The following is a 16305-nucleotide window of genomic DNA, read 5'->3' as shown; positions in this document are numbered from 1 at the left end:
CACCCCCCATGCCCACTGAGGGAGGATTGGGAGAATTTAGGCCACAGTTACTGTCAACAGCAATTATTCCTTGGATAGATCAAGATCTTGTTTTGCAAGGTACCTTTCTGTTACATCACATTGTATTAATCAGCAATACTACTTTGAGAAATGCGTTGCCTCACCCAACTGCCCTATAGGAATTAATCTGCTAACGAAGATAAGAACAAAACGTAGTGCAACTCTCTTCCACACATGCACATCTCCTCCTGATTGAAAACAACTGTTTTTCAGCTAAGTAAATGGTTAGCAGCAGTTTGGATCAGCAAAAAACAGGCAGTGTAAAATTAAAATCAAACAGCAGACCCTACCTCTCTAAGGGGGATGAGAACATTGCAACACCCACTTTCTTTGCTGGCAAAACAGATATAGCTGTCTGAAGTATACATCCTTCCTGCTGTGTGACAGCGACTAAATGGAGTCCACAGAGAACAGTCTGCAACTTCATGTAGCTTCTCCTTCCCCGGCAGTCTGAAAAAGGCCCGAAAGAACTCACTCTGTGCTCTGGCTTCAAGATCCCTTGGGGAAAAAAAGAAAGAGGGGGACAGAGGGAGAAATTAAAAATCTTGAAACCTAATATCTGAGCTTCCTTTCCAAAAGTAACATTAAAAAAGAAACAACAATCATTAAGAATAAGTAATGTAGAGTAAAACTGCTATACACAGCAATCTTGCCAACCAGGTCTTTGAGTGACTGTGGAACGCTGTAAAGGTGGCAACTTCTAAGTACACCTCTACCTCGATATAATGCTGTCCTCGGAAGCCAAATAATCTTACTGCGTTATAGGTGAAACCGCGTTATATTGAACTTGCTTTGATCCGCCAGAGTGCGTAGCCCTGCCCACCCCAGAGCGCTGCTTTACCGCGTTATATCCGAATGTGTGTTATATCGGGTTGTGTTATATCGGGGTAGAGGTGTACAAAGAACTTAGCAATTGCTCACTTTTGACAAGTAACCTAAAAACAGTATTACTACCTGTTAAGAAAGGAAAACACGCAAATTAATTTAAGCTGTCCCTTAGTTTTCAGTGTGCCACAGGTTTTTGTTTGGGAAATGTGCACTGGAGATGCAGGGGAGGGGACCAGGGGTAAAGGATATGACAGCTGGAACTTGCCATTCAGGGAAGCAGTTTTGATTTTGGGCACCCAGAAGGCAACCAAGGACTATCAGTACATTCTCCCCCTTCACTCAAGGACAAAGAGGATTAATTTATCATGATTATTATTATTATTATTGAGTGGATGGAGGTCTAATTCCTCATTCAATATTTATCAGCATTATCTACTCCACTGCCACCATTCCTGATTCTTGCCTCCACACACCCCAAAAGTGAGAGAAAAGCACATTAACTTGATACTCCTGCTAAAACATTCAGCAGTGAAATTGTTAACTATGCTGACATTTAAATCATCATCATTAAACTTCAGAGCTGACAGCCACTGAGATGAATTAGAATAGTTCAAAATTCAGAGCAATTTTTGGGGCCATTTTGCAAATTCAGACAGGCATTATGGCATCAGATACATTCAGACTTAATTTAGAAGATTTCCTTTCTCCCCTACCCCCAAACCATGAAGGCGAGAGACAATCTATGTAAATAAACATTTAGCTTTTGCATGGTGATGCAAACATTTTAAATGAGGAATTACATAGCCATTTATATTTTGTAAATTCCATTATAAACAAGGCCCTGCTCATTACACCATGTTGTGGTAGTATCAGTGAACCACAGCCCTGATATTCTGAGGATTTCCAAGAAAACACTCATAATCCATACTTATTTGTTGGCATTACATTTTTGACAATTAAGTCCTATTATTCTCTTTGCTGTGAATGAGTTTCTCCAACACAACTCACCTAGGGGGAAACAAGGCTTGTCTTTGTTCCACTGAAAGAACGCGACGCATGAGATGACCTATGGAGCATGGAGCTCCCCACTGCCACACTATGGCAAGCCAAGGAAGAGCAAGTGAAAAAACCCTCTCTCCGCGTTACTTAGGAACAAAGGCTACAGTATGGATGCCTCTTTCTCTTTTAATAAATAACTTAATTTCCGTTTTTATTGAATGTTTAACTGTAGAAAAAATGAAGCCCGGTGAAGTGAGGAGGCAGAGCTGAGAGCAAGTTGGAAAAGGGGAAAGGAAACTCTAAAGCTAATAAACAATAGAAACAACAGAATGGACTTGACCAGTGTTTCTGACCCACTATCTTCAGTAATAATGTTATCCCAGGAAAACAGACAAAAAGGCTCTATTCTGTTAAAAACAACAAGGAGAGGTATTCTTTACAAAGCAAGCCAAAAGCTTTCTTGAGACTTAAATTTCCATAGCAAAAGAAAAAAACTCAGACAAGCACATGCAAGTGCATGCAACAATCTGCTATTTTGGCTAAGCTGGGTCAGGATATGCCTCTCTGTTAGCTCAGCACAAAAATATTTTCCACTTCTGCACAACACAGATGAGTGTTAATGATAACATCCACCATCGTTCTATATACGGTTGTTTTCTCCAGTTATTGTGCTGAGAAGGTAAGTTCCCTCCTGATGCTATCACTTCTCATGCTTTGCGAATTGTTGTATTAAAGTTAATTATAATAAAGCAACAGCCCTGCTGTGCTTACAGCTGAGAGCTGCTTACTGTTTAAAAGACGACCGGGCTAAGTACTGTACTCTACAATCTCTATGATGATGCAGACTCCCTTGATATTTGCTGTGCCTCATGGAGGTGAGAGCGGGTTAGTAGTCCAAACCTGGGGTCATTTGAGCAAAGGGTCCAAGAGATTACAGCCAATCTAAAAAGCCAACTTTTTATAAAATCACCTGGTTCTAACTTATTTTTCTGCACACCAGGGGGCTCAAACTATTATTCTAATCCTCCTAATACTGATCTCAGCCACCCAGGATTTATCCCACCTAATGCCTGGCATCCATTGCCTCTTTGGGAAGTTATACTGAAGGGTACAGTTTATAAATCCAGATTGGCATGTGCCTAAAAGGGTGAAATATGCAGGTGCAGCAAGATTAGAGCTCTTGAAGCCAGAGGATTTGCAGGGAGTCTTTTCACAATAACTGGGTGTCTCAGGGTGACCTGCTTGGGGTCACTGAACCTGAGCCGCTCCTTTGCAGTGTGAGTTCAAGCCCTACCGCCTAGCAGGTTCCAGAGAATGTGTCTTTTGCCCATTCCTTACTCTCTACCTGCATTCAGCAATGTTTTCCCCCTAAAGTTGTCCCCAAAGACCAATATTTAGGGAAGAGACAACCAAACGCCAAAACCAAAGAACTCAATTATTCTCTTATCTCTAGTTCACATGCCTCAGTGTTATTATTTCAGATCACGTTAATCTCCATGGAGCGTTCTCATTCAGCTGCGTTCATCATATGAGATCAGTGGTCCGCTTCATGACTCTCTGAGCCTCCTGATGCAGGCGGATGGATAGAGCCCCTTCCCCATAAACTCGGTCCAGATTTGGGGGAGGGACTCAGCATCTCCCTGCCTCCAGCTGGTACATACCTTCTCCACCTCCCCATGGCCCCTCCAAGCTTACCAGAAACATGGAGGGTGCAGCTGGCGTGAGGAGGTGCTCAATGCAGTAGAAGTGTATGTGGGGGGAGGAGGGGCTTGCAGCAGTTGGGGTGGGGGTGGTCAGAGCCATTGGCATGATAGAAGGAATATTGGAGCAGTGCGGGGGAGAGTCTGAGCAGCTGGAGGGAATACAGGGGGTGTCAAAGCAGAGAAGGAGAATGTGGGCGGATGTTGGAGCAGCAGAGGGAAGAATGGAATGAAAATAAGGGGGTCAGAGCTGTGTATTGGGGCGTGCTGGGGAGGTTCACCTATCCCCCACAATCACCCACATCCATGCATCCCCAATGTTTGCCCCCTCTCTCCAGTGACTCCATGCTAGTCCCTGCAACCTCTCGACAGCTCCTCCACTTGTGGGTCCTGTGCCAACACCTTCTTCTCTGTGCGAAGGAGGGAGAGCCAGTCCTGCTGTACAGGCAGAGAGATGAGTCCGGGGCAGTGAAGGGACTAACATGGAGCCAGTGCATTCTGTGCCAGGACAATCATAGCCAAGGAGCCAGAGGCACTGAAGGGGCGTAGCTGGGCTCTGCTACACGATGGTGCTGAAAATTATTTGTTTTAAACTATGGAAATTAAATGCCCCAAAACTTCATTAATGGTTAGTTAAGGTTCCCTGGTGGTGTCTTGTGCCCTTCCTTCTAGAAACCAGGAACTACTGAGTTAAGTAATACGGACCACCCCTGCAACACCCTGCTGCTCCACTCTCAGCCCCTGGAGCTGGCAGGAGCCACTGAAAGGCGGGTGGCAAAGGTTAAACTACCAAGAGAAGTGGTAGATTCTTCATCTCAAGACTGAGTGCTTTAGTCCACCACATATATTAGACTCAATACAGGAGTAACTGGAATTCTCTGGCCTGTGTTCTACATGAGGCGAAGCTAGGCCATCAAATGGTCTCTTCTTGCCTTAAAAATCTAGGAGTCTACAGTACGCAGACTGAGGAAGGACAAAGAGAAAGCTCCATTGTTTGTGTTGTGTTGCACAGCTTTGAGTTCCAGCCAGGGCCGCCCGGGGGGGGGTGGGGGGAGAGGGGATGTGGGTCAATTTGCCCCAGGCCCCGCAGGGGCCCCCATGAGAGTTTTTCGGGGGCCCTGGAGCAGGGTCCTTCACTCGCTCTGTGGGCCCCTGGAAAACTCTTGCAGGGCCCAGGCCCCCGGAGCTTCTTCCGCTCTGGGTCTTCGGCAGCAATTCGGCGGCGGGGGGGCCTTCTGCTCCAGGACCTGCCGCCGAAGTGCCGGGTCTAAGACCTCAGGCCCCCTGAATCCTCTGGTTCCAGCATTTACCTGCATGCACTCCAGCTGCATTCCCTGAGCTAGGTGTAACTGTACCGAATGGTGGAAGGATCAGTTGGAGCAGATTGGCAAGAGTTGTCACTATGATATGAACAGAGCCGCGCGTATACAGAGAGAGCTCAGTTATGCTTTATGACAATGATCAGTTCTGTGGGTTGTGTCAGCAGAGGTGCACAGGGGTGTCCTTTTCCCAGGGGGACTGTCAGCAGTCTGACATACACAGCGGTGGTCTCTGGGGCTTAGGGAGGGGTAAGGGAAGGCAAGGTCTCAGAAGGAATCTTCAGAGCAAGTGGCGGAAGAAGTTGTAACACGTAGCAAGTCTGGCATGGTTTGAGTGGAGTAGGCTCAGTGCAGGAGTGTAGCCCAGATGTAGGTAGTTCCTGTTTGTGACACCTGACCTAAACTTAAGTTTTGCTTTATGCCATGCCTCCATTACAGGCATTACAGCAACACAGCTGCAGCACTACAGCTGTGCTGCGGTAGCGTCACAGGCGACAACTTCTGATCCCGTCGGTGGGTGCTCGACCCCCCTCTGCGCCTGGCCCCACCCCGACTCCACCCCTGCCCCGCCCCCATTCCAACCCCTTCCCCAAAGTCCCTGCCCCAACTCTGCCCCCTCCCTGCCCTTATTCCAACTCCTTCCCCAAATCCCCACCTCTTCCCCCGCTCCTCCCCTGAGCACGCCACATTCCTGTTCCTTCCCCTCCCTCCCAGAGTGGCCAAACAGCTGTTTGGTGATGACCAGGCAGGAAACGCTGGGAGATCGGTGGAGGAGCGGGGACACGGCATGCTCAGGGGAGGAGGTGGGGCAGGGGGTGAGGGGAGCTTGGCTGCCGGTGGATGCAGAGCACCCACTCATTTTTCCCTGTGGGTGCTCCAGCCCCAGAGCACCCATGGAGTCGGTGCCTATGGGTAGCGTAGACACTTTCTACAGAAAAACAGAAGAGGTTTTTCTCGTTGCTCTAGGTAATCCACCTTTCTGAGTGGTGGTCGCTAGGTCGACAAAAAAATTCCTCCCTCAACCTAGCAGCATCTACACTGGTTTAACTATGGAGCTCAGGGTTATGCGAATCTAACTTAAGAAGAGACCAGGCTTTAGTAAAGAGCATGTGTTAGGCTGTCCTACAGGGCTCACGTGTTCTGTTCCACAAGTGTTCTGTAGCAACTGTGAGAGTAGACTGCTAGCATGTGAAGCAGCGCTTGACGGGGGCAGAGTTAAATTTGCATTGCAGGGGTGGAAGATATCTTAACATTGGATTTCCAGATTTTTGGAAGTTTAGCTACTTTCCACTTTAGGGACTGAAATGAGGCACCACTGGGCAAACTTTAGTATGTATAAATGAAGTTTTGGGGTATTGAAATTGCATGAGAATTTGAGAAAGAATTCTATGGTGCATGAGGTTTCTGTGTATATGGAGATTATATAGCTATGTATATGAACTCCCCCACTATATAATCATGTTTATACGCACACAATACATACATGTTCATTCATATCTGTAATATGGACAACTATTCATTGAAATTTAACAAAGACCACTTTGATGCCTGGAACATTAGGGTTCTATCCACAAAGAAATAAGCAGCACTAGCTGCACCAATTTTAAAACCAGACTTTGGCTAACATGGGCTACACGTCCCCTGTTTTAGCATAAACCAGAAAAGTGCATTAGAGCCAGTTTTCTAAATGTGATATTTACTGTTCCCCCTCTTCAAAACATGTCTCCCACATTCTGCAACACAGACTTCCACCCTGCACTGTGGGTAGTGTAGGAACAGGTATCAAACACCTATGCTAGTAAAATGTTAGTACAGGAGTATGCCAATACTTGCCTCTAGGCAACGCCGAGAAGCCTGAGGGTCTCACGCTGAGATGAGTGTTCATGCATTTTAGAAGCGCTCTGTCTTGTCTCCTACAAAACCAATGCCTGAGCATTTATAAAATGTTACAGGCAGCATCCAAGACAGCAGAAAACCTTAAGCTGGCTATGTTTAACACTGGCTGTCAAACACTGCTTTGCCCAATTTCATCCCTCCATCCTAAACAGTGGCTGAAATCTGCCTGGCCACTGTGAACATGGCATAATTGTGTTCAATACCTGGCATACAGGGTGAACCCAGCATGCGTTAGCACAAGATGATGAGCATACTGTCAGCAGGGGTCGAATATAGTATACCAAAAGAACAAGTGTTTCTGAATACTCCTTGTTTTGTCCTTTTTGGGGGGGGGGGGGAGAATGGGGGGAAAGGGCATGTCTGTGCTTTATCATTCCCATTTTACAGATGGAAAACTGGAATAGAGAGAGATTATGAGATTTGTTCACAGTCCCACAGGAAATCTGTGGCAGAGCTGCAAACTGAATCCAAATCTCTCCCAAATCCGAGTTTAATATTTCACAAGGTCAGCCTTCCTTCCCACCAGAAATCAAACACAGGAGTTCTGTAGTATAGACAGAGACATATCTTTGAATACACCTGAATTAAAAGGGACGCAGCAGCCACATACAGACAATACTCAGTTAAGAAAGAAAAATAATTTGAGGTATTTAAGAATTTCAGAGAGGTTACACAGGAACAAGAAAAAATACTGCTGTAACTCTGGCATCTTGCAATGGCTGATGGTGCTCACCAATACTTGTTATATTAAAATGAGGACATTTATGCTTTTTTCCTTTTAAGTTTTTTTTTCATCTGGCTGGATTTCTGTTACTGTGGAGGAAGGACAGCAACTCATAGCTAGTAAAATAACAACACTATATAGATACACTTTGTGCTTCAGCCAAAACAGGTCTTAAAGTATCTTAACATTTGATTTTGCCACAATGTACTGACTCATTAGCCTCACCTCTCTTTGAGCTAACAGAATTTATGGTAAAACCTATATAAATTCACAAAGTGCATGCTTGCCTTTTGGCATGACAACATGCACTGCAACCACATGAAGGTTTTTTAGGGGAAAAAGAGGATGCATTAGGTCAGGTCTATACTAAAACATTAAGTAAATCCAGTTATGTCACACTCAAGGGTGTGAAAAATCCACACCCCTGCACAACACAGTTAACAGAGTAGCAGCCGTGTTAGTCTATATCCGCAAAAAGAACAGGCGTACTTGTGGCACCTTAGAGACTAACAAATTTGCTCAAATAAATGTGTTAGTCTCTAAGGTAACACAGTTAAGATGACCTCACCATCAGTGCAGACAGCATTAGGTCAACGAAAGCATTGTAGCTACAGCCTCTCGGGGAGGTGGATTAACTATAGCATCAGGAGAACCCCTCCCATCACTGCAGTGAGTGTCTACACCAGTGTTACTCAGACTGGCTCTCGAGCTGCATGTGGCTGTTTAATGCGTCTCCTGCAGCTCTTTGTAGCATATATTAAAACACTGTGTGATTTAATTATTAACCAATCTACGTTATGAACCAATTATAGTTGATATAATAATACTTGGTCATTTTGCTGTGAGATTATATAATATAAAATAAAAGCTAAATAGTTCCCCTGTCATATGGTTTAAATATGAATACATAGTACCACAGTATATGAAACTCTGAATTCTCACTACTGTGGCTCTTTTAGGTAACCTTGATAGCTAATTTGGCTCCTGAACCCCTGAGGTCTGAGTATCACTGTTCTACAACAGTGGTACAAATGCAGCGCTGCAACTGTGCCACTGTAGCAGTTTACATATAGACATAACTGTAGCTTCCCGTCATTAGGGAAGGACGCCAATCCTAACATCACTGGAATTGCCTATTTGGAATGACTCACAAAGCAAGAACAGACAGCGGCACCAGGAGACCACACCTTATCCACCACTGCTCTAAAAAAGGGTGCTGAGATGGAGGTCAGCTTTGTGGGATCTTGGAAAGCAAATAAATGGCAGCACAAGAATGAAATTTAAAAAAAAAAATTGGAGATAAACCAATCTCCTAGAACTGGAAGGGAGCTTGAAAGGTCATTGAGTCCAGCCCCCTGCCTTCACTAGCAGGACCAAGTACTGATTTTTGCCCCAGATCCCTAAGTGGCCCCCTCAAGGATTGAACTCACAACCCTGGGTTTAGCAGGCCAATGCTCAAACCACTGACCTATGCAGTCAGTACTCATGTCACTGTGGGCTAAGATGAAAACTTATATGAAAAGAATCACAAGTGGAACAGAAGAGCAGAATTCAGTTACCCAAAGAGAAATGCTATGCATTTCCGCTTCTCAAAAACTGCGTGCCCTCATAAATATATGCAAACAAAAGTACAGCATGTAAAATATCTATGGCAGTTAAAAAAAGGTACCTCTAAAGTTAGTTGCTGAAACAGGAAAGGTAACCCTCTAAATGTGATACAGCAAAGATTGAGATCTATGGGCCCATGATATCAGCTGTAAGTTTGTCAGTAATAAATACAATATTACCCTGGAGACAAGTTAAAATGACTCAATTAAGGTGGTGGACCCAAGCACTGAGGCACGGCCTATGCTGATATAAGGACACTGTCAAGGTTTATTATTTACAGAGAAGCATGAACAGTGTTTGGCAAATAAGCTAAGTTCCCTGTACTAAAGAACTTGTTGTCTAGGTTATCTTCCCCTTCCTAATAAAAAAAGGGAGGGGGGGAATTCCAAAGATTCCATTCTGAGTTTCAAAACCTCTCCAGCACTGAAACATGAGTGCAATGTCCCAACCTGATGGGGCTGCTAAACTCAAGCAACTCACTTCTTTTCTTCCTGGTACTGGCAGTTCCATATTTATGAATCAATAGGCAACTAAAACAAGTAGCATTATTTTTGCATGTACCAGTGAGAAGATATGATGAAAGTTAGGAAAAATATACCCCCAAAAAGAGAAAAGGAAGAAAAAGACTAAAAAAAAGTTGTTTTGTCCCCTATTTTCCAGGGCAATCAGCAGACTACTCTGCCCCCCACCCTTTTTTTTTTTTAGCCTGAGTTCCCAACTTGCACCTTGTTGGATTCTAGGATTATCTTTGTTTCCAGCACATTGAGTGACTAGTAAGACTGAACTGTGATCATCTATATGTGACCTAAAAGTCACCTTTAAAAAGTCTTTTACTTAAAGGAAATCATACACATATGGCTGACAAAAACAATTCCTGGACAATATTTCAACACTTCAGACTGTATCCTCGCTGTCAAATGTGTTTTCTACATTTTAAAACCAACAAGGGTCATATTGGCAGGATCTCAGTTTTGTTGAGTCACTGCCTGTTCATATTCAAAGAACTAAAACAACATGTAACTACAGAATAAAACATCTAAATGACAATGTTCTGTTGGTAAGTAGCTAGATGACTTCTCACTTTTAGAGAAAGGTTACTCGCTATTTTTTCATTCCATGGGGTGAGAAGTACCTGATATGTATAAACTGGGAAATATTTGTAAGAGATTGTCGTTTTATTAAAAACACATTGATATTCTGAGCCTCCCTGTCAGAAGCAATCACGGACCAAAGCAACATCTGTGATGCAAGCTATTTCATCAACCAGTTTCCATTCAGCTCTGACACTGGCTTAACAATCAAAAGAACATTTTTGCTTTAAATATTTTGCTTCAAATTATATGGATTGGTAACTCATCATTAGACAACAAGAAAAAGGATTTAAGACAGTAACAGCTCAATTACATTTCCACTCAGGCCATTTCCTCAAGAAGTGTTTGTCCTCTACACATGCTGAATGAGATGGAAGCAGAAAATCAAAGAAATCAGTAAACCAGCATTTTAAAACCCTCACAAAGCAAGAAAATCTAATCTCTTTGGATAAGAGAGTTATCTTATGTAACAGTGCAGTTCATGGTACTGAACTGCATTTGCAATAAAGGCCTTTTGTGGTTATCAGCTGCCCCTCAGCTTCACTTTGCTTTTGAGTATGCTTAAATGGCCATTAATCCCTTTGTAATCCATGTCTATGAACATCATCATTACATTAAGCAGGAAGGAAACTGATCTATTATCTGCTTTGACACTAGGCCCCAATATTGCTCTTGTCACAAATTATGGACCTGATCCAGCATAGGCACCGACTCCGTGGGTGCTCCGAGGCTGGAGCACCCATGGGGAAAAACTGGTGGGTGCTCAACACCCACCGGCAGCTCCCTGCCCAGCTCACCTCCGCTCCACCTCCTTCCCTGAGCACGTTGCGTGCCCGCTTTTTCCCCCTAGCTCCCAGCTGTTTCGCGCGGCTGGGAGGGAGGGGAGCGGAGAGGGAATGCAATGCATTCGGGGAAGAGGCAGGGCTGGGGTGGGGATTTGGGGAAGGGGTTGGAATGGGGCGGGGCGGGGGCAGGATGGAGTCACAGCAAGGGCATGTGAGCACCCACTGGCACCAGGGAAAGTTGGCGCCTATGTGATCCAACAGCCCCTACACATGTAATCCCATTGAAATTACAGAACTACCTACATGAGTAAAGGGTTGCAGCGTATTACTTTTCAGCAAGATGACAACAGGAGACTCTAAAATATGAATTATAAGCTTCTATTTTCCATGTGTAGTTTATACAGAACGTGAAGATCTTCCACACAAGTTCTCATTTTTCCAGAGAAATTAAGGCATCTTTTAAAAAGAATTGCCACAACCCCCCTGAAATGTAGTATCCAACCCATCAACAAGTATAAAAAATACTAACTGCGGGGTAAAGGAGTCATTTTTATAATATATGGCCCAGGGTGGACTCATTTAAATTAAAGTGATTTTAATAATTGATTTTAATCATGATTTAAAAATCACTAAGCAGGAAACCATGATTTAAATATCAATTTTAATCTCATTTTGCATTTTTACTTTTTAGTTATTTTCTTAAAGATTAATTCTCATTGGTTGGTGTAATTTGCTCCTCTTTTTTGCTAACCAGGAGGGTACACAATATCTATGCACATTTATTGTTTAATATACATTTATTCAGATTCTTAATTTTTACATCATCTTCTGTTAGAAAACGGTGAATGATGTTTCTCATGTACAAGATGCTTTAATTTTTTTTTTACTCATGATTTGTGTAAAGCTGCATTTGGATGGAAATTGGAATTCAGCTGGAATGCACAAAAACAACATTTTAAAATTGTTTTATTTAATTAGTAAAAAATGATCTTAGATGTACTGGATATTAAGAAAAATAGTTTATCAAAACATGTTTTGCATTTAAAACTAATGGATTTACTAAATAAAGGAAGTAACTGCAGTTAGTGAATTGAACTGTTTTTTTCTGGTCACCGTGTCCTTCAAGATTTTAGAACTAGTGAGTCTCATTCGCTCATCTAATTGTTATTCATAGACTGGAAAAGGAAAAACGAGCTCCCCTGCTTTTTCAACTCTCAATTGGTTTCTCAACTATGAGTGGACTAGTCCTTAAACTGAACTAGTTGAATAATCTTAAATGAAGAAAATATTCTCTCTAAACCTGCAGAAGAGGCTACCGGTGTCAAAAGGTGGTTTAGAACTTCAACAAACCCTGGGTCCAGGTGCTTAGCCAGTGACTTCAACCAGTTCAGTGGCTTGATTTTTTTTTAAAAACTTTGGCAGCAAACACTTACCATTTACTATTATTTAAATTTAATTCAAATGATTTTAATAGATTACACACATTTTGGTTTGAACATAGATTTTAAAATTTTAAATTATTTTTTCCCACAAGAATAACTTATATTTGGGGAAGGAGGGGGTGGAAATCTGATTTTTTATTTTAAAATCAATTTGTATACATCCTGATATGGCCTATTACATTGATGCTGGCATTGCATTATAATACATTCCAATATTTGCTTCCAAGGTAAAAAAGGGAATATTAAAGAGAAAACACAAGGAAAAAGTATGTGAGAACTAGTATTTCCTGAACCATTACAACAGCAAAAAAAAAAGTCACTTCGACCCAAATATGTCAGAATTAGCAACTCGTTTATCCACTATTCAAAAAACAAACTTGCTGAATCATACTACATCAAAGTACCAACCTACCTAGCCACTACCTGTCTAACCTGTGTACAGGAAATGAGATTTCAACATCTTTGTATTTTCCTTTCTGCTCATGCTCTCAAGTTACTACTCGCCAGCATGTTTACAGAATGTCAGGCTCAGGAATTCTCTTGCAAACTATTTCTTCTCTCTCTCCTTTTTTTATTTTTTATTTTTTTTTTTTTAAAGAAAAAAGGACAGGGGAGGGGAAAAACGGTGTGATTAGAGATGTGGGATGATTTATGCTCCTGTTGCTGGTTCATTAATATACATACTGCTTTTCAAACTTGATTCAGGACACAATTTGTAGTTTGATTCGGCTGAAGGCCTTGCCACTACAGTATATCAGAGGTCTATTAAGTGCAATATTTACATCTGTGGGGGTGGAGGGTGTTAACTTTTGTTTCAATTAAGATTTTTCATTCAAGGAATCTTCCTTCATTAAATTTACAGACTGCTCAAAATATATTCTTCAATGACATAATAGGTAAAATCCTAGCTCCAGTGACTTCAGTGGAGCCAGGACTTCACCTATTAAGCGTAAATTTAAAATGCTTGGGGAGAATAATAGCATATAGGAATCTTCAACTGCTATTAAAGGTCCTGTAGCACTATTCACAATAATTTGGAAAAGGGGTTGTAATTTTAGCATCACTGCAGAAACCGAAGCATATTAATAACGGAAAACAGTCACTGTACACCTGTATTCTCATCAGCAGAACCTCTTCTCCCCACCTAGAAACCATTCACAGATCATTCATTCATGTAGCATGAATGATCTATATTTATGAGGGTGTACAGTTCTGACTGCAGGGTCAAGGGACTTGGATGTATAATTGGGAAAACCACAACCTACACGTCTGGAATGACCTCCAGACTAGAAGTATTTGACACCATGATGTCAACAAGGGTGTCCTAGGTAAATTCCAACTTTGGTCATTATATTCTGCCCACCTAAAATTCCCTCGTCAGTTTCACTTTCCTTAAAAAGAAAGAGAGAGAGAGCGTGCATGAGCATGTGTGCGTGTTTTGTGTAATGTTACCGGCACAGAATGGCTACCACTTTCCTCCCTCAGAGTCAACTTCATTTCAGTGGTGGGTGAGGAATCCATATAGGGATTCTTTGGAACGAAAGGCAAAGTGTAGTACAGACAATCGCATATGAATCTCTCACTACAGTTTTGATTCCCAGAACTCCCTGTTAAATCAACTATGAGAATAACAGAAGTAGCGACTTTCCATCTGTCAGAAGTTCATTAAGATGTGACCACAAGCAATAATTACCATGTTATCAGCACTTGGAAAGCTTACACAGAACAAAGAGCATAATAAAGAGTGTTTTTGTTCAAGGCAGTTGGAATTCTTGCTTATTGGAATTTACTTTTGGGCAATGAAATGGTACATTTAAAAGACAAAAAAAAGGAGTGATGTTGCTTCAGAAAACACAGAAAATGTAGCTGCGTGACTTGAATACCTACTCCAGACGAGTTACATACACACCGAAAAATTCTATTTTAGAAGACTGAAAATATTATAAAGTCTGTTTTTTCCTCAAGACACAGTTGTTCAATATTTAATTACCACTAAGCTAATAAAATACTGAAAAATGGGAAACGTACGTCTATAATTCTTCTTGCATAAGCAAGAACTTTGCTTTTTACCTTTTTGTAATCTGAGTAGGATCCTGGAGACCTGGATCCAGTTCAAAGATCTCATTATCTAGTAGCCTTCGGAGCGTTACGTCTGCCAGCTGCTCCATTATCCTGAATGCCTCATCAATATTAAGGAACATGGAGAAGTCTCGTTCTTTACTTGAAGTGGTGATACGGATGATATCAGTCATAAAGACATTGGAGGTTCTTTCCAGTTTCTGGACATCAACCCAGGGAACTAGGAGTTTTACTGCCATTTGAGAAAGAGCAAAAACCTCTTAGGAACTGAGTTTAAACTTTTCACAGACTTCAGAAATATTCAAACATATTAAAATTCAGAATGCACTTTAAACAGATATAAAGGGGAAGAAAAATATCCTTCTGTATATTAAAAAAACAAAAACAAAAAACATAAATGCCTAATATATATCCACTATTCATTCTCCCATGTTCTAGGCAGAAAGCTTCTCTTTTGAGGGATTGCCCTCTTAAGTATCTTTTAGTTTTCATGAAAGACACTAAATCATCAAGTAACATCGACAGGATTCCTCTCCCCCCAAAGCAGGTTACGTTTCATTCGCTAGGAGGTGGCAAGAACGTGAGGAAAGGTTTCAGGGCTATCTACCCTACTGGAAGTAGGCTATGAGAAAGGTGAGAACTTGCTCTCCTACTCAGTTGGATAGTTTCAGGGAAGCAGCAGGCTAGCTTACTTCCAGAATGGATGGTTTTTGGCTGGAAACTAAGCCCAGAGTCTGGAAACAGAAGTAAACTGGATGACTATGCAACACAACGTGTAAATGGTTGTACGAGGGAATTCAGCAGTGCACTCTACAGTATGGTCCTCTCATGCTATCATGTGGCATAAATATTGAGCTAACAGTTTCATATATATAAATTTATAGATCTATATATCAGCCTGTGCCGCCTCCCGCAGCTCCCACTGGCCGGGAACAGTGAACCATGGTCACTGGGAGCTGCAGGTGGCCGGGCCCACGGATGGTCAATGTTAGCAAACTGCCTCACGGCCTGCAATCAGATTACCCTGATGGGCCACATGCGGCCCGCAGATTGCCCACCACTGCCTTATATTCTGTATGAAACAGGAGGAGCATGCCAAATTACAAAAAAGGTCAAAACTGGTGGCAAAAGATAACATTTTCAAAGTTTAGGAACAATGAAAACTTAATTAAAAACTATGAAAACTTGACAGTAGCCTTTTAAGAAACTGAACACGTCAACCTTTCAAAATTCTAAATCTTTTGATAGATGTCCCTCCTTTGAGTATCTTTCAGGGTAAGTGCCCTTCTCGTGTCAAAGTACTGTGACTTCACATAAAACTCACTACATCACCACCAGAAATAAAATAAGGATTTTTTGGTCAAGTAGCAGAACCAGAAGATTTTAGCCCTTTGCCCATATTTCTGTTCATCCAACAGCACTGAAGCATTTCAATAAAACAGAATTAAAATAACTGCCAAGACTTTTTTTCTTTCGGTTTTGTAATTCGTGTTTTGTTTCTCCCAGCAGTTGTTTTTTGAGAGAGTGCGAGAACCAGGTTCTATTGGCATTATTTGCTAAAGCCATAAGACTTAGGCATTTTAAGTAGCATTGCTTAAATACCTTTGTGGCTCTAGCCTAACTGCTACTTTAGTTGCCTAAATCCAAAATGTAGATGCTAAAAAAACCCATTCAGCTGCTGCCTAACCCTATAGGTGGCTACATTTCCACCAGTAAAGTCCCTTAGATACCTAATAATCTGCTGCTGGGCATGAGCACAGGCGCTTTATTCCTG

General features: G+C 42.1%; 1 protein-coding gene across 3 annotated transcripts in view; it reads right to left on the bottom strand.

Annotated features, from left to right (window-relative positions):
• TBC1D8 (TBC1 domain family member 8) overlaps positions 1-16305 on the bottom strand; it is a 90532-nt gene that overhangs the window by 24814 nt on the left and 49413 nt on the right. For all 3 annotated transcript variants that reach the window (XM_039532682.1, XM_039532666.1, XM_039532674.1), the window contains 2 exons: positions 14523-14763; positions 351-558 (listed from right to left, as the gene is read on the bottom strand). In XM_039532682.1, coding sequence (XP_039388616.1) covers positions 351-558; positions 14523-14763 — 449 coding nt within the window. The remainder of the gene's footprint in view (positions 1-350; positions 559-14522; positions 14764-16305) is intronic.

The sequence above is a fragment of the Mauremys reevesii genome, linkage group 1, assembly GCF_016161935.1.
Source record: "Mauremys reevesii isolate NIE-2019 linkage group 1, ASM1616193v1, whole genome shotgun sequence".
Classification (NCBI taxonomy): domain Eukaryota; kingdom Metazoa; phylum Chordata; order Testudines; family Geoemydidae; genus Mauremys; species Mauremys reevesii.
Note: the sequence above shows the minus strand (reverse complement) of the source record. Positions and strands in the feature narration are given on the sequence as shown.